Source organism: Monodelphis domestica, chromosome 3 (assembly GCF_027887165.1).
Source record: "Monodelphis domestica isolate mMonDom1 chromosome 3, mMonDom1.pri, whole genome shotgun sequence".
In the NCBI taxonomy this organism is placed as follows: Eukaryota; Metazoa; Chordata; class Mammalia; order Didelphimorphia; family Didelphidae; genus Monodelphis; species Monodelphis domestica.
In genome coordinates this window covers 21,218,528-21,241,265 of record NC_077229.1, presented here as the reverse complement: position 1 = coordinate 21,241,265, position 22,738 = coordinate 21,218,528, and the positions used below count along the sequence as shown (strand labels likewise).

At 46.1% G+C, this 22,738-nt stretch overlaps 1 protein-coding gene across 12 annotated transcripts in view; it reads left to right on the top strand.

Moving 5' to 3' along the window:
- The window catches only part of LOC100030849 (myotubularin-related protein 3), a 220,522-nt gene that overhangs the window by 195,350 nt on the left and 2,434 nt on the right, over positions 1-22,738 (top strand). For 6 of the 12 annotated variants that reach the window (XR_008917276.1, XM_056821515.1, XM_007490528.3 and 3 more), the window contains 10 exons: positions 391-522; positions 3,931-4,042; positions 6,251-6,446; positions 7,633-7,818; positions 12,659-12,829; positions 15,542-15,687; positions 16,616-17,975; positions 19,010-19,120; positions 19,551-19,639; positions 21,214-21,344. Coding sequence is in view for 11 of the 12 variants with exons in the window: in XM_056821515.1 (XP_056677493.1) it covers positions 391-522; positions 3,931-4,042; positions 6,251-6,446; positions 7,633-7,818; positions 12,659-12,829; positions 15,542-15,687; positions 16,616-17,975; positions 19,010-19,120; positions 19,551-19,639; positions 21,214-21,344 (2,634 nt within the window). In the remaining variant the exon portion in view is untranslated. Of the gene's footprint in view, positions 1-390; positions 523-3,930; positions 4,043-6,250; positions 6,447-7,632; positions 7,819-12,658; positions 12,830-15,541; positions 15,688-16,615; positions 17,976-19,009; positions 19,121-19,550; positions 19,640-21,078; positions 21,106-21,213; positions 21,347-22,738 lie in introns of those variants that run through there. The other 6 variants (XM_056821520.1, XM_056821517.1, XM_056821516.1 and 3 more) reach the window with 6 other exon arrangements.

The following is a 22,738-nucleotide window of genomic DNA, read 5'->3' as shown; positions in this document are numbered from 1 at the left end:
AAGTATAATGAAAAAAAGACACAAAATTCCAAATAAGTAAAGGGACCAATTAAGTGGTTCTCCTTCTTACTAGCTATCTTTTCCATATAACTATATATGAAAGATAGTAGGGAGCAGATAGCTTTTCCTTCCCAGTCTCAGGCTCTCTCAGAAGCTGACACTGAGGTTTTCATTTGACACTTGAATAACCTTTGCTTGGGGGTGCTTCTCATTGTTCAGGACTGTAGAAGCAGGCTGTAGTGGAACGCAAGGAAGAGAGAAAAGAATCTTAGGAATTGAAGTGTCTCATTTGTGAGGGTCCATTTAGTTAGGCTCTGTGTTCCTATGACTTTGGTGATAGACAGTACCTGGCAAGAATTGATCATAGACATTTATCTTTGTTCTCCTTAGATTCTTCTCTGTCAAATGCTTCTGGAGCAGAGAGCTTAGCTATCCAGCCTCAAAAGCTTTTAATTTTGGATGCACGCTCCTATGCAGCAGCTGTGGCAAACCGAGCCAAAGGGGGTGGCTGTGAATGCCCAGGTAAGTGGTGGAACCCTCAAGCCCTTCATCTTGGTGAATCCAGTCCCAGACATCTTTGTTAGCCAAAGACAAAATCTGAGACCTAGCTCTATTATTGTCCTATTGGTTCCATCTTATAGATCCCATTCTTGTCTTTTGATTCCTAACATGACAGTTTAGGAATTTTTTCAAAGAGAGATGTGTGGCAAATTAAATCCATTAGTATCCTCCCACTCCTTGTCCTTCTTGTGTGCCAGACTTCCTAGTGGTAAAGAAAGGAATCTTTCTGTTATTAGGATTACTCGTGCTGGGAGGCTTGTTGTAAATTAATAAGGCCTTCTGGGAGCCTCTTGGACTTCTAGTCTATGTACTTCACATTTATTGGTGCTGCTCCTCAAGCCTCCTTCCTCCTTGAGTTTCCTGGGGTGCACAACAGAACCAGAAGCCATGACCTCTCCCTCAAAGAAGACCTGCATAGAACAGCCCCTCATCAGGGTCAGGAGAGAGGTTGCCCCTTAGGGGCTCACTTCTTTCCTATGTAAGCTAAGCAAGGATTGGAAAGTGGGAATGCCACTCCATCTTTCATAGCATTTTTCCAACTGTGGAGGCCCAGGACTCAGTATGGACATCAGCATGGAGGGATGGAAGCTGCTTTGGTGCTCAGGGCAAAGTAGTACCTCAGAGTTGTTTTGATTTGCATTTCTCTATAAGAGATTTAAACACTTTTTCATGTGCTTATTGATAGTTTTGATTTCTTTATCTGAAAATTGCCTATTCATGTCCCTTGCCCATTTATTAATTGGGGAATGGCTTGATTTTTTTTATACAATTGATTTAGCTCCTTATATAGTTGAGTAATTAGACCATTGTCAGAGGTTTTAGTTAGAAAGATTTTTTCCCAATTTGTTGCTTCCCTTCTATTTTTGGTTGCATTAGTTTTGTTTGTACAAAACCTTTTTAATTTAATGTAGTCAAAATTATTTATTTTACATTAATTTTTTCTAATTCTTTCTTGGTCTTAAAATCTTTCCTTTCCCAAAAATCTGACAGGTATACTATTCTTTGTTTACCTAATTTACTTAGTTTCCTTCTTTATATTCAAGTCATTCACCCATTCTGAATTCATCTTGGTGTAGAGTGTGAGATGTTGATCTATACTTAACCTCTCCCATATTCTTTTCCAATTTTCCCAGCCCTTTTTGTCAAATAGTGGATTTTTGTCCCAAAAGCGGAGATCTTTGGGTTTATCATACACTGTCTTGATGAGGTCATTTACTTCAAGTCTATTCCACTGATCCTCACTTCTGTCTTTTAACCAGTACCATATTGTTTTGATGAGCACTGCTTTATGTATAGTTTAAGATCTGGTACTGCTAGGCTCTCCTCCTCCCCCTTCACATTTTTTTTTCAGTATTCCCTTCATATTCTTGATCTTTTGTTCTTCCAAATGAACTTTCTTATAGTTTTTTCTAATTCAGTAAAAAAGTTTCTAGGTAGTTTGATAGATATGGCACTGAATAAGTAAATTAATTTTGGTAGGATTGTCATTTTTATTATGTAAGCTCATCCTACCCATGAAAAAATATTTTTAAAATATTTTTTTATTTTAAAAATATTTTTGCATATTTACATATTTTATTTTCTTTCCCTCCCCATCCTGGTCCAATAAGCACTTCCACGGGGTTATACAAATGTTATCACTTATCTTGATTTCCATGTTATTCATTTTTGCAATAGAGCAATCTTTTAAAACCCAAACCCCAAATTATATGTCCATATAAACAAAGGATAAGTTATTGTTTTTTTCTGTTTCTACTCCTATAGTTCTTTCTCCCAATGTGGATAGCATTCTTTCTCATAAGTCCCTTGGGATTATCTTGTATTAGCAAAGTCCATTACATTGTTTTGTTCCACAATGTTTCACTTTCTGTGTATAATGTTCTCCTGGTTCTGCTCATTTCACTCTGTCTCAGTTCTTAGAGGTTTTTCCATTTCATATAAAAATCCTCCAATTCGTCATTCCTTAAAGCACAGTAGTGTAAAGATTAAAATTTAGGGGAGACTGAGGCAGGTAGAAATTAGTTTCTCTCTGCAAGGAGTATTATAATTTTTAGAGTTTTATTAAAAGTTAAGGATTAAAAGAAAATACAGGATAAGGAAAACGTGCCTAGGCCAGGGAGGCCTAGACAAGACCTCACCTACATTATGGAAAGAGCCACGTCTGCCCCAAAACAGAAGTCCAAGAGAGCCAAAAGCCTTTGCAATCAGCTTAAATCCCTTCTTGATCTCGCCCACCTCAAAATTCCGTGAGATTACAAAGCACTTTGGGGAAGTGGAGCAAGAGCTTGTGGGGATTGAAGTCCAGAGTTCGAGTCTATTTTTTATAGTAGTATTCCATCTCCATCATATACCACAATTTGTTCATGCCATTCCCAATTGAGGGACACTCCCTCATATTCCAAATTTTTTTTTTTTACCACCACAAAGAGTGTGGCTATGAATATTTTTGTACAAAATTTTCATTATTATCTCTTTAGGGTATAGACCTAGTATGATATTGCTAGATCAATTCTTTAATGCCCTTTGGACATAGTTCCAAATTGCCTTCCAGAATGGTTGGATCAATTCACAATTCCACCAGCAATGCATTAGTATCCCAATATTGCCACAACCACAACAACATTTATTATTTTCCTTTACTGTCATATATTGGCCAATCTGCTAGATGGGAGGTGGTACCTCAAGGGTTGTTTTGATTTGCATTTCTCTAATTATGAGAGATTTAGAACACTTTTTCATGTGCTTATTGATAGTTTTGATTCATCTGAAAACTGCCTATTCATGTCCCTTGACCATTTGTCAATTGGGGAATGGCTTGGTTTTTTTGTTTTTTTGTTTTGTTTTGTTTTGTTTTTGGTATAATTGACTTAGCTCCTTAAAGTTTGAGAAATTAGACCTTTGTTAAAGGTTTTTGTTATAAAGATATTTTCCTAATTTGTTGTTTTCCTTCTAATTTTGGTTGCATTGGCTTTGTACAAAAACTTTTAAATTTAATGTAATCAGAATTATTCATTTTACAGTTTGTAATGTTCTTTCTTTCGGTCCTATATTCTTTCCTTTTCCATAGATCTGACAGATAACTATTCTATGTTCACCTAATTTACTTATAATTTCCCTCTTTAGATTTAAGTCATTTACCCATTTTGAATTTATCTTTGTATAGGGTGTGAGATGTTGATCTAAACCTAATCTCTCCCATACTGTTTTCCCATTTTGTGGGTGCTGCCGCCTAATGAAGGCCTTGTGCTTATTGCTAGACCTCCAGACTTCATTGTGTTCTCTTCTCTACAGATGCAGGGGTCGGGTTTCCCCTTGGCTGTGCAGCCTTCCAATTCAGCATTTGTACTCTCTTATTATTGTTTTCTCCAGAGTATTATCCCAACTGTGAAGTGGTGTTTATGGGCATGGCAAACATTCATTCAATTCGGAAGAGCTTCCAGTCCCTGCGATTGTTGTGTACACAGATGCCTGACCCGGGAAAGTAAGCCTTGGCTTTTCTTGGCCTGTTTCTCCATACCTCTTCCCCTGAGGCCCTTTTGTCAGGGACTTCTGTCTCATCTTATTTGTTCAGGGTCCTTTGGTAGTGTTTAAAAGGTGGAGAAAATAATGGAAAACTAATTTTCATGACTTTCCTGCAGCTTCCTCAATCTTCTTTCTGCGAGTGATATTTTGGCCCATGGAGGTTTCATTGGAGATGCACCATGATGAAGTGACAATTCTAGATAGGGCTAGGATAGATGTTCTGTAATACAGAAGGGAAATTGACGCAAAGAAAGTGAAGTGACTCATATAGGGTCTCTTAGCCAGTCAGTTGTCACTGCTGGGACTCAGCCCTCCAACTCCTTCTGCAAGGTCTCATGCACTAGTGTTGTTGGAACATTTGCATTCCCCTACTTTTCATGGGATCTCTGTCCCAGCATTCCTTTCTAGTAGGAAGTGATGGCCAGTGAGTATTAGCTCAAAGCGTCCCATGGAGCAGTGAGTTCTGCTGGACCTGTAGTGGTGATTTCCAGCTGTACCCTTCTGCCTCCCCTTACTGGCCAAGAGTTTTCCGTGGAGGTTGAATGCTTTCTTGGAACCAGCTGTATTTCTTAGTGACTGAACAGCACTGAATAAGGGGAAGCCTGTTTGCCAGAGAACCTTGATGGAATCTTGCTCACAATCCAATTCTATTTCCCCTAAAGTTCAGGCTAGAAAGTGACCATTCCAACTTGCTGTCAGAAAGAATGGCCTCACGTGGAATGCAATTACACAGTAGCATGATAGAGGTTAGGGGCTCTCCTTGGAGGGGGTCTCCAAGCACAGGCTGGATGACCACTTGTGAGGATGGTTGGAAAGAGGCCTCTCTTGGGGACTTTATCCTAGTTGGGCACCCAAGTCCTTTCTTCCTTCCTTCCTTGGCATCTCTCTCTCTGTCTCTCTGTCTCTCTATATATATATGTATCTATCTATATATATGTATATATCTATATATCTATATCTATATCTATCTCCAAGGATAGTCCACAATCTGTGGTAGATAATTCATGCCAGCTCACATTTAAATGCCCCTTGGTCATCACTGCCTAATTAGAGACACAACCCTATAACACCTGGTAAAAGGAACCTCCATGTTCCACAGATGAGAAGTACCCAAGATCATCACCCATGTAGACGTCAGTGTTGCATGTTCCTTTAACCTCAGCCCATTGCTCAGTGGCAGACATCTCCATTTAGAAGGTGCTTCCTTAGACTGAACTCAAACCACTGCTCTGATGCTGCCTGGCCTGCTCCTAACAGCTACCCATTCTTTCCTTACAATCTTTGTGTCCCAAAGCAGCCTTATGAGATCTTTAGTGCCAAAATGACGGCTGAGCCTTGACCATAGTCTTGCAAAAAGTGCCAGGACCAGGCTAGCACTCTAGTCTCCTCCTGTCTGGGCCTGCCATTCTTGATGCTTGTGTAGTTAGCGACTCACGTGAGGATAGGTTTTTGGAGTTCTCAAAGCCCTTGTACTATACAAGGACAAGGTGATCCAAGAAGTGAGGGCCACAGGGAAGGAACCAGGTCCAACCTCTGGGGAAGTGGAGGAGCTTTTCTGCTTGCCTGCTAAGCACACTCCCAGGTACTGAGCTGCTTGTGGCAGTCCTGCCCCCTGGGCCAAGTAGGGAGTCAGAGCCCTACTTTTGGACAGCCATCACAGCCTCCAGTTGATGTTGGTGCTGATGGCCAACAAGGAGAGTGAGGCAGTGTGGAGAGAGGAAGTTAGAGTTGGCATAATGTGTTAGTAGACTGGCTGGCCTAGGATGGGAGAGCTCCCCAAAAGATCAGAGCTGGGCCCTGGGCCTTCAGACGGTGCTCAGTAAGTTAGGACACAAGCTGGGTGGGCTCCAAGGCTTTCGGCCCCAGGTTTACCCTTGCCATGAATCTCTTGCTTGCTGAGTCTCATGGAGGACTCTTTCAGGCCCATTTTTGTGGTGCTCTTAGACACATTATTTCTTGTGATGACAGTTGCAGAGCTTCTCTTAGTCAGCCTGGGGGGATAGAGGCAGAATCTCTGAACTAGGGCACACTCATGGGTGATGCTGCTATTTCTTGTTGGAGTGTTCAGCATTTCAATGGAAAGAAAGCATTCATCATTGCTCTTTCGTTTGGCTTACATTCTTAAGCATAACTCGTCACTGAGGTGTTTCTGTCTCTGTCTCTCTAGTTGGCTTTCTGCTCTCGAAAGTACCAAGTGGCTGCAGCATCTCTCAGTATTGCTGAAGTCAGCTCTGCTGGTTGTTCATGCTGTGGACCGTGATCAGCGGCCTGTGTTGGTCCACTGCTCTGATGGCTGGGACCGGACACCCCAGATTGTGGCGCTGTCTAAGCTCCTGCTGGATCCCTACTACCGAACCATAGAGGTGCGTATAGAGACCTTTGTTGTCTTTTTTGGAAGAGAAGACCTTCTCTGGTCCAGGTTTCTCTTCTCATTTTTCCTCTGCTCAGGAGTATCCAAGACTTTTCCAATGCCTATTGAACAAAGTCCAGATGCCTTTGCTTTCAGTATTACCTCATACCAATCCACTCTCAGATAACTATACTGCAACTAAACCAGAGTATTTGGCCTCCTCAAAATACATATTATGCTTTTCTTCAGGCTGTTCCTTCTGTGTTTCCCATCTTTTAATTTAAACTCTCACCTTCCATCTTAGAATCAATACTGTGTATTGGTTCCAAGGCAGAAGAGTGGTAAGGGCTAGACAATGGGGATCAAGTGACTTGCCCAGGGTCACATAGCTAGGAAGTGTCTGAGGCCAGATTTGAACCCAGGACCTCCCATCTCTAGGCCTGACTCTCAACCCTCTTAGCCACCCAGCTGTCCTCATGTGTGTTTCCCATCTTTGCCTGGCTTTTCCTTATCCTTTATAGCTCAGCCCAAAAGATGCCTCTTCCATGAAGCTTTTTCTGGTCTCTCCTCAGGCAGAGATGATCTCTCTCCCTTCTGATTGTGGAGCACATTGTTTTCCCTGATTGTATTCTCATTTATATTTGAGTTCTCTGTGTACATGCTTTCTCCACATGGCAAGCAGCCTAATATGTCATTATGTGACCCAGTCTAGGGCCATGAGCCTCTGGGCATTGAATAAATGAGAGGATGACACAGACCAGTTCTTAAGAGGATAGCTGCATTTTCCCCTTCCTCTTCATCTCTTTTTATCCCATCCTAGGATATGGGGTGGTATCACTAGTTAACTCTCCCAAAGCAGATTGGGGGCCCAGAGGAGAGGTTCGTCCAGTTTGCCTGGGAAAGGGGGGAAAGGTCACTCCAGTAAGATTTCATGTGTCCAGGAAAGCATGATCCCAGGAATATTTTTTGTGTTACCAGGCACTATTAGAGGAAATATTTAAGAAACTTGGGCCAACAAGAGTTGGGCTATCAGGGCAGATAGATTATGGGACCAGGGGAGCCCATCATGTAACTTCCAAATAGATGGGCTCACTCTGACAAGGGTCAGTGGTACTGGTGAGTTGCCTATAAGCCAGCAGATGGCATGGGAGTGAGGAGAAAAACACAATAACCTGCTTCCTTCCACCCCCTGTCAACAGGGCTTCCAGGTGCTCGTGGAGATGGAATGGCTCGATTTTGGCCATAAATTTGCTGATCGCTGTGGCCACGGGGAAAACTCGGATGATCTGAATGAACGTTGTCCAGTGTTTCTGCAATGGCTGGATTGTGTCCACCAGCTCCAGAGGCAGTTCCCTTGCTCTTTTGAGTTCAATGAAGCATTCCTTGTGAGTCTGAGGCTCTTCTGATTGGGGCAGGGCGTGGGGGCCAGGGTAGGAAGAAGCCCTTTTCTTTCTCATTAAATCTCATTGCCACTTGGAGAGGTAGAGGTTCAGGCTGATCAGAAGTGGGGAGTGGCAGGCACAAACACAACCCTCTAAAGAGAAATGGGCCATGTCCTCAGTGAAACTATGCAGGGGACCAAGGTTAATGGCTCTGTACAGTCTTGACTGAAAGTTGCATCTGAAGGGATGTAGAATGTACTTTTACACTTGGGCTGCCACGGTGATGGATGTGGACTGCAATGGAGAGTAAGGAAAGACCTGAGTTTGAACCCCACACCTGAGCTTCACCAAGTTCTTTGGCCCTCATTTCTTCATCTATAAAAGGAAGCTATGAAAGCTATAGGAATGACCTCACAAGACAGTTGGGGGAGAGGATTAGACAAGAATTCATATGGAGACTGCACCCCCCCCCCCACACACACACACACACAGAGCATGCAATTGTGTATGTTCATGTGTGTGTATGTAGGCCACTTGGGGAGTGAAGAGAGAATACTGGCTTCAGAGTCAGGAAGGCCTGCCTGGGTCTGAGCCCTGCTACAGATCCAGTGAGCCTTTAAACCTTAACCTGCTCCTGGGTGGTTCTCTGCTATCATTAGATGCAGGGCAGTGGAAGGTCAGCTTCTGTTTAGGGAATTTCCTTACTCTCAGTCTCCAACATAAGTGACATTAAAGGTCTAGAACAAAAAACATGGATGTGCCCATAAAGCATTTTGCAATCCTTAAAGGGTTTTATGAGTATTGATTGTAATTGCCATCTGTTGTCACAGTGTCCAGAATATGATTTTGCCCGGGTTTTAGGAGATATGGCTTTGCATTTGGCCTGAAGAATGTAGGTAATGCCTAGCAGAGGCTGGATGGCTGCTTACTTGCAGAGGCATTCAAAGACTCCTGGGACACTGATTCAGGAGACCTGTTCAACCTTCTCTTTGGAAGGGGTTGCAGCTGGCCCAAGGTCCCAGTACCCAGACTATCTGAGTCCAAGGCCAAATCTTTTTCAAAGCAGAGTGTCTTTGCATTGGAGTTTGGGGAGGTGGTACTTAGAAAAGGGGACCAGAAGCTCCCTTTTAACTCTAACATTCTATGACTTTTATAAGAAGTTATTAAAGTTTAAGAAAAGATCCAATGAACACCCTTAGAGTAACATAATTTAGTATGTTTTTTTTTCTGGGGCTATAGTAATGATTCCAAACTAGGTTTGCTATTACTTCCTTGTCATGGTACTGAGACTCTTTAAGATTTACAAAGAAGAGGCTTCAAAAAGGATGTTTTTTTGTGTGTAAAAGAAAATTGATATTTTTTTAATTAAAAACTTTTATTTAATTAATTTAGAATATTTTCCCATGGTTACATGATTCCTGTTCTTTCTCTCCCCTCCTTCCATCCCCCTCCCATAGCAAATGTATAATTCCACTGGGTTTTACATGTGTTGTTGATCAAGACCTATTTCCATATTATTAATATTTGCACTAGGGTGATCGTTTAGAGTCTACATCCCCAATCATATCCCCATTGACCCATGTGATCAATCAGTTGTTTTTCTTCTGTGTTTTCATTCCCACAGTTCTTTCTCTGGATATGGATAGTGTTCTTTCTCATAAGTCCCTCAGAATTGTCCTTGATCACTGGATTGCCACTAATGGAGAAGTCCATCACATTCGGTTGTGCCACGGGGTATCTGCCTCTATGTATAATGTTCTCCTGATTCTGCTCCTTTCGCTCTGCATCACTTCCTGCAGGTCTTTCCAGTTCATTCATCCAGGTCATTCCATGGAATTCCTCCAGTTAATTATTTCTTTTAGCAAAATAGTATTCCGTCACCAACAGATACCATGATTTGTTCAGCCATTCCCCAATTGAAAGGCAGCCCCTCGTTTTCCAGTTTTTTGCCACCACAAAGAGTGTGGCTATAAATATTTTTGTATAAGTCTTTTCCCTTATTATCTCTTTGGTGTATAAACTCAGCAGTGGTATGGCTGGATCAAAGGGCAGGCAGTCTTTTAAAGGTCTTTGGGCATAGCTCCAAATTGCCATCCAGAATGGTTGGATCAATTCACAACTCCACCAGCAGTGCATTAATGTCCCAATTTTGCCATATCTCCAACATCAAAAAGGATTTCAAAAATCAAATAAGAGAGGTGGAAGAAAAACTAGGAAAATAAATGAGAGTGATACAGGAAAATACTAAGGAAACACAAAATAATACTGAAGAAATTAATACCTTAAAAAACAGAACAGGCCAATTGGTAAAAGAGGCACAAAAATCCAAGGAAGAGAAGAACTTCTTCAAAAGCAAAACTGGTCAAAAGGAAAAGGAGGTACAAAAACTCACTCCAGAAAATCATGCCTTAAAAAATTAGAATTGGGCAAGTGGAACCTAATGACCCCATAAGACATCAGGAAACTATCAAACAAAGTCAAAAGAATGGAAGAAAATAGAAGAAAATATGAAATATCTCATGGGAAAAACAGCTGACCAGGAAAATAAATCTAGGAGAGATCATTTAAGAATTATTGGACTATCTGAAAGCCATGATCAAGAAATGAGCTTAGACATCATCTTTCAAGAAATCATCATGGATATTCTAGAACCAGAGAACAAAATAAAAATGGAAAGAATCCACTGATCATCTCCTGAAAGAGATCCCAAAAGGATAACTTCCAGATATATTATAGTCAAATTCCAGAGCTCTCAGGCCTAGGAGAAAATATTGGAAGCACCTCAAAAGAAAAAAATTCAGATATCGTGCAGCCACAGTCAGGATACCACAAGACTTAGCGGCTTCTACATTAAAGGATCAGAGGGCCTGGAATATTATATTCCAGAGGGCAAAGAAACTAGGACTTTAATCAAGAGTCACTTACCAAGCAAAACCGAGCATAGTCTTCAGGGGGGAAACAGGTATTCAGTGAAATAGAGAGCTTTCAAACATTCCTAAGGAAAAGACCAAAGTTGAATGGAAAATCTGACTCTCAATTACAAGACTCAAGAGAATGTAAAAAGGTGAACAGGAAAGAGAAATCAAAAGACATTCAATAAGGTTGAACTGTGTACAGCCCTACATGGAGAGATGTTTCTTGTAACGCCAAAGAACTCTGTCATTTTTAGAGCAATTGGAAGGAATATACATAGACAGAGGACAAGGATGTGAATATAATAGGATAATAAAAAAAATTAAATTAAGACATGAGAAAGAAGAATGCATTGGGAGGAAGGGGAAGGGAAAAACAGAATGGGGTAAATTATGGCACATAAGGAACATGAAAGAGCTTTTACAGTGGAGAGAAAGATGGGGGGTTGGGGAGGAGAGCACATGCACCTTTCTCTCATCAGAATTGACTCATTGAAGGAAGAACACACACAATCAAATGGATATAGAAAGCTATCTTACTCTATAGGAAAATAGGAGAGGAAGGGGATAAGAGAAGTGGGGTGGGTCTGATTAAAAAAAGCAGGCAAACTGTGGCAGAAACTAAACAGGTAAAATAGGATGCAAAGTAATGGCCTCATTTCTCAAATACATAGAGAAGTGAGTTGAATTTATAAGAATACAAGTCATACCCCAATTGATATATGGTCAAAGGATATGAACAGGCAATTCTCAGACAAAGTAATTAAGGCTCTCTTCAATCATGGGGGAAAAAAGTTCTATATCACTATTAATTAGAGAAATGCAAATTAAAGCAACCCTGGGGTACCACCCCACACCTGTAAGATAGACTCTTAGGACAGAAAAGGAAAATGATAAAACTTGGAAAGGATATGGAAAAGCTGGAATATGGAATACATTGTTGGGGAAATTGTGAACTGATCCAATCATTCTGGAGAGCAATTTGGTACTATGCTCAAAGGGCAATAAAATAGTACATACCCTTTGACCCAACAATACCATTACTTGGTGTGTATCCCAAAGAGATTTTTTAAAAAGGGAGGGGGGAAAAGGAGCTAGATGTACAAAAATATTTGAAGCAGCTCTTTTTAGGAGGGGCCAAGATTTGGAAAGTGAAGGGGTACCCATCAATTAGAGAATGGCTGAGTAAGTTATAGGATGTGATTTTAATGGAATATTGTTGTGCTATAAGAAATGATAAGCAGAAGGAGCTCAGAAAAACCTGGGAAGACTGAAGCAGAGTGAAATAAGCAGAATCAGGAGAACACTGTACACGGTGAGAGGAGTACTTTACAATGAACAACTCTGAATAACAGCTATTCTCAGCAATACAATGATCCATAGCTATCCCAAAAGATTCATGATTAAAAATGCCATCTACTTCCAGAGAAATAAAATTTAAATTTGGATCCAGACCAAAGCAAACTTTTTTTCACTTAATTCTTAATTTTTTTTTCTTTTTGAGTTTTCCTTCCACAAAAGAATGGGGAAATCCATATGAGATTGCTTATCATCTGAAGGGGCCTGGGGGATTGTGGAGAGGAGGGAGGAAGAACATTAGAGCATTTGAGATTTGATATCCTTTGGAAAATGTTGTAAACTTTTTACATGCAATAGGGGGGAAATTAAATTTTTAAAAATTGCAATGGAACATCTTTGTTGTGTCTCCCATACCTTCAGTTCTGACTCAGGAGTGATCCATGTCAGAGAAATCTGTGATAATTAGCTTTCTCTGGAGACTTGCTAGGTTTGTCACAAAATGTAGGAATGAACCATGCCCTTCTGGAGTGGGATATGAGTTTATCTTTGTGGATATTTTGGGTTGGGAGAATGGGTAGCTTTTTTCCAGCTGGTGTCCTAGTTTTTGACACTGTCATGTTGGTTCCCTGCAGGTCAAGTTGGTACAGCACACCTATTCTTGCCTCTTTGGGACATTCCTGTGCAACAATGCGAAGGAGAGAGGAGAGAAACACACACAGGAACGGACCTGCTCCGTCTGGTCTCTGCTCCGGGCGGCCAACAAGGCCTTCAAGAACCTGCTCTATTCTTCGCAGTCAGAAACTGTGCGTATGTCTTGGCCTTCCCCCAGAGACTCCCAGGCAGTGCTCAGGGAATAGGCTGAGGCTGGTTTGGAGGTTTGGTTCTGGGGCTCTTCCTTGGGCCACTTCCTCTCCACTTGGAACCCCAGGAGAGCTCAGTGAGTGTTTGTAGGGTCTGACACTTTAGGAAGCTTCTATTCAATAGCTCCTTTTTGTCCTAGTGTTAATGGGAGAAGGGTAGCCCGTTGTTCCACATTGCACATCCATGCCTAGAGCACCAGATGTGCTAATGCCACCACTGGGCCTCTGGCATCACAGTGGCTTTACTTCCCTTCCTTTACCTGGGGCTCTGCCAGAATCTTGTCCAAGGGCTTCTGACCTCAGGCCCTGCTTAGCATGGAGGGAGCTTTGCCCATTGCTGCATTGATCTCATAGCCCCTTAGCTAGCTGCAGGTTGTTAGATGTACAGTTATCTCTTTGGATCTCTGAAATGAAAAGCAGAAATTGAGCTGTATGTGGAGGCAGCGATTCTGTGCATGTGCGCGCATGCATGTGTCTGGAGTGTGTGTAGTAGAATGTGGATATGTGTGTGCATGTGTGTCTCTGTGATTTGTGGTGTGTGTGCATGGGCATTTGAGAGTGTTTGTGTGTGAGAGAGGGACAGACAGACACTGTGTGTGCTTGAGCACCAAGAAAGAGACTGAGAAGAGTTTGTTAAGCAGACCCTTTGGAGTTGAGCCACCTTCACCTCCTTCGAAAGGGAACAGCACTTTGGAATAATCTGAAGCCAAGAAAAGGGAGGGAGCTCTGTCACGTGCAGATTGGGATATGATGATGCTCCTATCCTTGGAGGATGTTTCTACTTGGAGGCCATGGGAGGAGCCAGACAGCTGGGCATATCACTAGGTCCCAGCTATCAAAACAAAGACGGGATCCAGCTATTCCTGCCTTTTCCACTCCCTTCCTGCTTTCTGAAGCCTAGTGGAGAGCAGCAGGCCCAGAGAAGGTGGCCTCCTTTCTCCAAGATTCACTGAAGGAATCCTGTAAAAATAGACTTACCTGAATTGGGGGAAGTTAGGTGGAAGAACAGCTTTTGTGCCAAGGGGAAAGGACAGTTCTGGTAGACTAGATGACTCTTTCTGGTACACTAAGGTTTATAGTTAGGCAGTCCACAAAGATTGATTTATTAAGCACCTGCTGTGTGCCAGGTACTGTTGGAAGTGCTAGAGACACAAAAAGAGGCCGAAGATAGTCCCTGCCCTTGAGATGCTCACTAATGGTCTAATAAGAGACAGCAACCAAACAAGGACATACAGAGAAGCTGTGGAGACAAGGGAAGTGGGGCATGATTGAAGAGAAGGAAGGCACTAGGATGAAGAAGGATCTAGAAATGGCTTAGTTGACAGGATGGAGGAGAAATGGTATCTGGGTGAAGGTGAAGTGAAGAAGAAGAGAGTTCATAGCAAATGACCTTCATTTTTCCTATAAAATAGGACATTCTGCTGGACCTCAGCTGAGAGAATGGGGGGAGGGGGAGGCCCCTAAGACTTGAGGAGGGATGAAAAGGTCTGTAAGAGCCCTTGTGGAGAGTGGGGGAGCATGATGGTGGGGAGGTTTAGTAGGATTTTGGTGAGCAGCCGTGAGGGCTCCCTTCCTCCTCCCACTACCCATTCAGAAGGCAAGAAATATATTTCCACCTTAACCATGTTGAGGAAAAACCAAAAAACCAAAATGAGACAGAGAGAGAGAGAGAGGGAGAGAGGGAGAGGGAGAGGGAGAGGGAAAGAAACTACTTCAGTCTCTTCAGAATCCATCAATTCTCTTTCTGGAAATGGAGAGCATTTTTCATCATGAGTCTTTTCGAATTGTCTTGGACCATTGTCTTAATCAGCATAACTCAGTCATTCATAATCCTGTACAGTATTGCTATTACTGTGCACAATTTTCTCCTGGTTTTTCTCATTTCACTCTCCTTCAGTTCATGTAACTCTTTCCAGGTTTTTCTGAAATCATCTTGCTCTTCATTTCTTATAACCCCATAGGATTACATTATAATCATATACAACAACTTATTCAGCCATCATCCAGTTGCTGGGCATCTTCTCAATTTCCAGTTTTTTGCCACCACAAAAAGAGCTGCTAGAAATAGTTTTGTATATTTAGTTTTTTCATCTTTCTTTGATCTTTTTGGGGACATAGAGCTAGTCATGATATTACTGGGTCAGAGGGTATGCACAGATTTATAGCCCTATGGATATAGTTTCAATTGTTCTCCAGACTGGTTGGATCAATTTACAACTCCACCAGCACTGCATTAGTGCCTTAATTTTCCTATATCCACAACAGTGGTCATTTTCCTTTTCTGTCGTGTGTCATTTTAGTCAATCTGATAGATGTAAAGTGGTACCTGAGAGTTGTTTTAATTTGTATTCTCTAATCATTACTGATTCAATTCCTTATGTGTCTTGAAAAGGAGATCTTAGAGGAAATGTGTCAAGGTTTTTTTTTGTTTGTTTTTTTTCTGGTTAACAGTTTCAAAGGGAAGTGGGTTTCCCAGTGTTAACATTGCCAGTACGTGACCACACCAGGAACAGAGTATGAGGCTTGTGGCTCCCAAGTCTAGTACTCTCTCCAGTCCAATAGAAGTTTCCATTTCCCTGATTTGGGGACTTTTCTTCAGAACATCAGGATGCTGACAGATCTACTCAGCACATGCTTACCCTTGTTCCCCTTCAGGTGCTATATCCAGTGTGCCATGTGCGAAACCTAATGCTGTGGAGTGCCGTGTACCTACCGTGCCCCTCCCCTTCCACACCTGCCGATGATACCTGTGCTCCATACCCAGTCCCTGGTGCCAGTCCTGAAGATCAGCCTCTGAGTAGGTGAGCCTGGGCTGGCAGGCCAGTGCGTGTGAGTGTAAATATGAGTGTGAATGTAGAGGGAAAGAGGCTGGGATTATCCAGGATATGGGAGACTGTTTGGGGGTCTGGAAGAAATACTAAGAAGGTTTTCACATTGGCCAGGAGGCAACTGAAACAAAATTGTTTCTAGGTTCTTTGTTTCTGAAAACTTTTGGTCCTTATCATGTTGTATGGCCAGCTAATTACCCAGTAGTTCTTACTGCATATTGATGATGTAGCAGATCCTGAGGCCACTGCAGCACTCTCTCTGTCTCTCTGTCTCTCTGTCTCTCTGTCTCTCTGTCTCTCTGTCTCTCTGTCTCTCTGTCTCTGTCTCTGTCTCTCTCTCTCTCTCTCCCTCTTCCCCTCTCCCCCTCTCCCCCTCTTTCTCTTTCTCCCTCCTCCTCTCTCTCCCTCTCCTCCTCTCTCCCCCTCTCCCTCTCTACCTCTGTACCTCTCCTCTTCCCTTTCCCTACTCCACTCTCTTTTCTCTCCTCCCCTTCCCATTTGCTCAATGGATTCCATTGGGGTTTGCAAGACAGATGCAGTGTCTATAGTTCATCCTGGCCACCCATGGGAGGGTGGGTCTCGAGTTCCTTCAGACCTCTCCCTGCTACTTGGAGGGCATCAAAGTGGTCTGTTTAGATTTCCCTGCTGCCTTCTTTCCCACTGGCCCACCTGCATCATAAAACTAAGCCATCAGGGATGTTTCTGAAGGGCATTGGCTGTTGGGTGGGTGAGAATCCCTGCAATCGGGGGAACTCCAGAGGAGCTCCTCCCAGTGTCCAAGGTGTCCCCGCCTCTGGCAAGCTGGAATGGGCTCAGTGATGGAACAGTTACCAGTTAGTCGTGATTGCCTCTCACTGTCCCCTAGTGAAATTCTAATCTTCCCCTTGTTCTCCCTTCCCAGGCTACCAAAGACTCGGTCGTTTGACAACCTCACCACAGTCTGTGACAGCAATGTGCCACCCACCAGCCGGCGCAGCAGCGACCCTAGCCTCAACGAGAAGTGGCAAGAGCATCGGCGCTCCCTGGAGCTGAGCAGCCTGGGCAGCCCAGGGGAGGAGCCTTGTGATGGGGACACTTTGGGCAAACAAAGCAGGGCCTTGGTGGGAGCGGAGCTCTCAGTGGCTGCCGGTGTAGCAGAGGGGCAGATGGAAAACATCCTGCAGGAAGCCACTAAAGAGGACAGTGTGCTGGAGGAAGCCCCCCGCAGGAGCAATGCCGACGTGGAAGAGACCAAAGAGGGGGCTCTCCTGGAGAAGAGCAGGAGGGAGGACCTTGAGCACTCACTTCCTAAGAAACCAGAAATGACACGGGGAGCTCTGATGACTTCTCCAGGAAATAGCACACATCAGCTCTTGGCAGATCTCCCTGGGCAGCAACCCGAGGAGCCCGGGCCTCTGCCCAGCAACCCCCAGGAGGCCCCTAGGAGGCCTGGCCTGCAGGAAGGTCCTGGGGAGGGGCCAGGGGCCAGGGACACTCCACAGGCTGTGGATGTAGAGAGCCACCCATCCCCACTGCACCCCGAGATTCCCTATGGCTCCTCCCCACCCCCAGCAGTGCCAGCAGGAGCAAGAACCTCCACTGCAGAGAGCTGTGTGGAAACAGTAAGAGAAGGGGAGATGAGCACAGATGAGCTCCCCAAAGGGCCCAGCCATAGACCTTGCCTCCTGGACAGTGGGGACGATGAGCTTTCTCAAGCTGATGGGGAGCACCTGGCAGACAGGGCCAGGGCGGGCTCTAGAGGACCCAGGACTTCCCACAGCCCGATGCCTTCTTCCTGTGCCTTGCCCTTAGCGGAACCTAAAGAGGAGATTGTGTGTAACGGAGACCTGGAGCTAGAGAACAAGGCCATGGAGAGCCCCGTGGGGCTGACCGTGCCCCAGAGATACCCTGCCCCGAACGGACACTGTCTGGATGGAGAGCACGGCAAGGCGAAAGGGCCCTGGAGCCGGCGGGTGGCCGCTGCCAGCAGCGGCTGTGCCCAGCTCCCCTTGCGGAGCGCTCAGGCCAAGTGGCTGCAGGGCCAGCCAAGCAGACAGGCAGCAGTGGCTGGCAGTCCGGAGCAGCCCACTCGCAGTCACCTGGACGATGACGGGATGCCAGTCTACACGGACGCCATCCAGCAGCGCTTGCGGCAGATCGAAACGGGCCACCAGCAGGAAGTAGAGACGCTGAAGAAACAGGTTCAGGAGCTGAGAAGCCGCCTGGAGAGCCAGTGCCTGAACAGCTCCCTGCGCTTCAATGGGGACTTTGGGGACGAAGTGGTGAGTATGCTGGGGCTCATCCGGCGCCGCCGGCTGCAGAGACTCGGCTCTGGTCCTTGGGTCTGGCGCCTCTCCTGCTCCAGTCTGGGGATCGGTGAGGAGCCTCCCGCAGCCGCCTGTTTCCTGAAGGGGCTGCCCCGGAGGCGGCAGGTTTGGAGGGGAAGGTGGCGAGAGAGCCGTGGCCCCAGAGCCTCGCGGCCGGCCTGCGCGGGGACCGCCTCACTAGCTCCATCCTTCTGCTCGCTCGCGACTCCGGGGGTGGCGGTTCTTTCGGTGGGGTTCACATGAGCACAGCCAGAGTCACGCAGATGTCTACTGAGACAGGACTGTGCGCATGGAGAAAACCATTAATGGGTGGCCTTAATCCCCGCTATTCTTGCCTTCACGACTTAACCTGCCAGTGGGGTCCCTCGGGGTCCCAAGCCCTAGTTCCTCCCCCCTTGGAGGCTGTCACCGAGGAGGGGAGGAGCTGGCCTGCGTGGCCCTGCTGTGCTGCCCTGAGGCCTGTGGCGAACCCCGCCCTGGCGAGTGATGAGCTGAGCTGGGCGCTGGCCTGGCTCGCACATTGTAAGCGTGCACTCATTAAAGGCAGGCTTGTCCAAAGATTTTCAAATGAAAGTGACTTACCGTCTTTGTCTCCATGTTGCTGGTTCTCCTTTCCCCCAAAGATCCCTCAGAGAAAGGAGGTCATGCACAGAGCACTCGGCTTGATTTAGGGCTGCACATTTTGGCTGTGGCTCCTCTGGGAACACAGCTGCACCCTTTCTTCCCCTCCATGAACATGTCCCTGCTTAGTCTGCCCTGACATCTCCAGGCTTCAGGGTTATCCTGGCCCCGAAGCTCATCTTGAGAACATGCTTAGGTGCCCTTCTCTAAGCCACCCGTGTGGGGGCTGTGGCCCACAGACCATTTGCCCAGTGAAGTCAGCAGCCCCCAAACCAAGTGCAACTTGGCCCCCAGCTCCCCTCCTTGACCGTGCACCTTCCCTGTTCCCCAAGGCTTCTGTCTGTTCAGCTGTGTTTGTTTGCCAACAGAGCTCAGTCCCCGCCTCGGAAAGCAATGTGGATCAGAACTGCTTGTCTTGCTGCAGCAGAGAGATTTTCTCTGAAGCCAGCTGGGAGCAGGTGGATAAACAGGACACAGAGGTACAGACTCAATCCCTGTGCTGCTGCTAACCATCGAGCTATCTGTGAGCTCCCCAGCCCCTTCCACTAGGGCACGACCCCCTGGCACAGCAGGGCACCCTTCCTGCTGGCACCTCGACTCTGGGCCTTCAGCTGCCAGCTCTCTAGTTCCACACGATCTCAGAGAACCAGCAGGAATCACCTATACACCAGGCACTCCTAGTTGTGGGCCCGCTTGGCTCCCAGGCAGGAGGAGGGAGTCGGGAGCTCTTGACTACTTCTTTTTTCTCTGAGGGGAATTTGATGGAGATGGTTTGGACGCCTTTCCTTTATTGATCATTCTGAATCTCTCAAGTCAGGGCCGAAGGAGTCAGCGACAACCTTTGCTCTCCTCTGCTAAACGTTTGCCAGCATCCCCTTTGGCTAACCTGATTCTGTCTTTGTCTCACAGATGACTCGTTGGCTCCCTGACCACCTGGCTGCCCACTGCTATGGCTGCGACAGTGCCTTCTGGCTTGCCAGTAGGAAGCATCATTGCAGGTGAGTGCTTCTGCCTCCCCTGGGTGGTGGGGAGAAGAGAGGTTGCCCAGGAATACCCAGAAATTGTAGTGTGCCCCCAGCACCCACAGAGTGTCTCCTGCACCCCCCAGAGCCTCCGTTCACTGTGCGTGAGCTCCACTGGGGTCAGACTGAATTTCTATCGATTTACAAATCATGTACAGACTGCCCTTTGCAGTTTGCTCACCAAATTCAAAGAACTAGGACCACCACCACTACCCACCCACCTTCCTCCCTCCCCTTCTTTGTAGTCTGACGTCACTTCCTACTTTGTACTGCCTTTGTAGCCCAGGTCCCCTGCCAACCCCTTCTGTGGTCAGGAGAGCCTGGGGCTGGCTTCCCATCCCCTTTCCCTCCCTGGAGGGCCAGAAGAAACAGAGCTCCTTTTCAGAATGGGCTTGATGTGGGCATCTTCACCTCAGCCCCTGTAGCCCTTCTTTCTCTGCCTGCTGGTTTGGAGGCATCTTCCTCGGGACATTGTGTCTTTCCTGAGTTTCTGGGCTTCAGCCTCCTGTTCTTTGCCTCTGTTTTTGATCATGCTGCTGCTTGGGGGGAGGGGGGGGTTGCTTCCCTTTCCAAACCCATGAAACTAGCTCAAAGAAAAGAAGAAAGGACCTTGGGTTTCCTGCCAGTGACCTCAGGACACCCCTGTCCCACCTGGGCCTTTGTCCCTCTTAGCTACTGATTAGAGACACATCAATAGTCTCTTAAACATCGGAAGGAACTTGGAACCTGGAATGTCAAGGAGGCAAAGGGCCCTTAGTCAACCGACATTAGTATTTGTGCTCCTCTTCTGTAAGAAATACTGGCCAAAGCCTGGGCTGACAGAGGGGAGCAGGAACTTAGAGCAGAGTGTTAGGGTGGGCTTGGCCCTCAGAATCAAGTATGAGCTTCCCTAGGTGAAGTGATGTGACAGACGTTACCTGACCATTTAGAGGCTGAGCTGAGGCACCTGAGCTCTCCTGAGGCCAGCACAGAGTTCTTCCCAGCATGCCTCACATGCCCCTGAGACTTTCTTTCTTGCCCTTATCTACATTGGCTTCAGATTCCCTTCTCACTCAGCTTGGCCTGCTAGCTCTGAGCTTGGGGCTTCCCAGGCCTAGGCCTGGAGGGTAGAGACACTCAGGAGCTGACGGGTTTTCCCTCTGGGATTATCATCCTTTAAAGATCTAAGGATGAAGTCAGTCTGTGACTGGCTTGACAAGCTTGGCTGCTCAGCCTCTGAAGGTGACCAGATGGGCCCAAAGTCTGATGCTCTTTAGGAGCGGAAGATTTCCATGACAGCAGTGGGTTGTTTCCCTGTAGCAGCAGAGTGAGATGTGAACACCCATGGCAGCGGCACTCCCAATCTTGTTCCCAAGTACCCAGTTCTCTGAGCTTTCATCAGTGTTCCCATTGAGCTGTTTCTCCCCTCCTTGCAGGGACACTGACCGTGTTGATCCAATGTGGTGAGCATTTACAACAGCCTGTCTGTGATGTCTTGCATTTCTCTGATAACTTCTCCAAACTAACTCTTTTTCGATTCTCCCTCTTTCTCTCTCTCTCCACTCACCAAGACGTGAGCCCGGGGATTGGGGTAGCTTAGGCCAGCAGGTGCAGAAATGGAGGAAAACCAGAGCACGTACCTCTCTCAGGAGACTGGCATTTAGGATTCAGTCGGGCTGTTGCTGTGTAATTCACTTTCCAGGTCAGTCCGTGACATCTCTGATCAGGGAAGAGCACTTCCTGGCTCATTTGGTCAGGGCCTTGGCATCTTTTGAGCATAGCTCCCTGGGGCTGTGGGGTCTCAAGCCCTGTCAGACTTCTAAACTGCAGGCAACGTCTCGCCAAGGAAAATGGAGTCATTGTGACTTCTTATCCTCCATTCCAAGGGGCTGCCTTGTGAGGGGGCCACAGGACCAGGCCAGCCTGGATGGGGAGCATGCCAGGAGAGCCTCCTCTGGTCCCTACAATGGCAAGGGTGAGGGCCCTGAGACACTCAGTTTGAAGCTCCCAGAGACATAGCACGTCCCATAGGAGCATGTTGGGGTCTGAGCTGAGATCTAACAAATTGAATGCAAGCTTGTGAACTGACAAAAAATGGCAGAAGACTTCAGTAGTAGGGGTAGGCCATCTTTCTGCAGATCTGCTGACCATGTTTAGCAATAACTCTTGCTGAATCATGCTTCTTGGGAGCAGAGTTGTAAGGCAAGACTAGCTTCCTTCCAGTACATGGTGTTTCCTCCCCTTCATCCCTCTGCATTTAGCTATTTGTCCTTGTGTCTCTTCCCACCCCATCAAATGCCATTCCTTCCCTTCATCAATCTTCCTGAACTTAGGAAGATGAAGAGCTCCTCGGGTGGAGAGTCTGCCCACCAAAGTACATAACAGGGTAAAAGGAGTGAGCCAAGTTTGGAAAGCAAGCAAGTCCTCCCTTGGGGGGACACATGGGTCCTCTCCTGGCTGAACTAGGTGAGGGTAGGAGGCAGGCTCTTCTGTGGCACTCACCAACTCTCCCAGCTGTGTCTCAACTGACCTTAGTCCCAGGGCTAGAGAGAGGGAACCTGACACCCTCAAGTGCGGTGCAGAGATCCAGAGAGAGTTGGCCTAGATGCACAGGGACTAGGGAATTCCTGAGATTTTCAGAAGCAAGAAAATAAGGAAATGAACCTCAGACGTTGTGTACCTAAGTGGAAAGGCCCAACTTGGGAGGCTCTGGAGTCTTTGGGGCTCCTGCCTGAGGCAAGTTTGAAAGAGGAGGAATTTGTCCTGGCACACTCTGAGGTTTACTGAACCCTGCATTTTCCCAGAGGTGCATGAGCTCTGGGCACCTCAACCAACTGACACCTAATTATTGGAGGGCGGGCATAGAGGTGTGTGTCCCTCCTCCTAGCCATTCCTTGTCCTTTTGCATCCCACCCTCACACTCTGAGCATGCAACACACGGCTGCTCCTTTTGTGGCTTTGCATGATTCCAGATACCCACCCGTCACTTCCCTCCTTAGCCTTCAGGAATTGGAGGCACTGCAGCAGTGACACTGTTGTACCTGACTTTGGTCCATCCCAGGATCAGAGAGAGAGAGAGAGTGCATGCCCATGTTT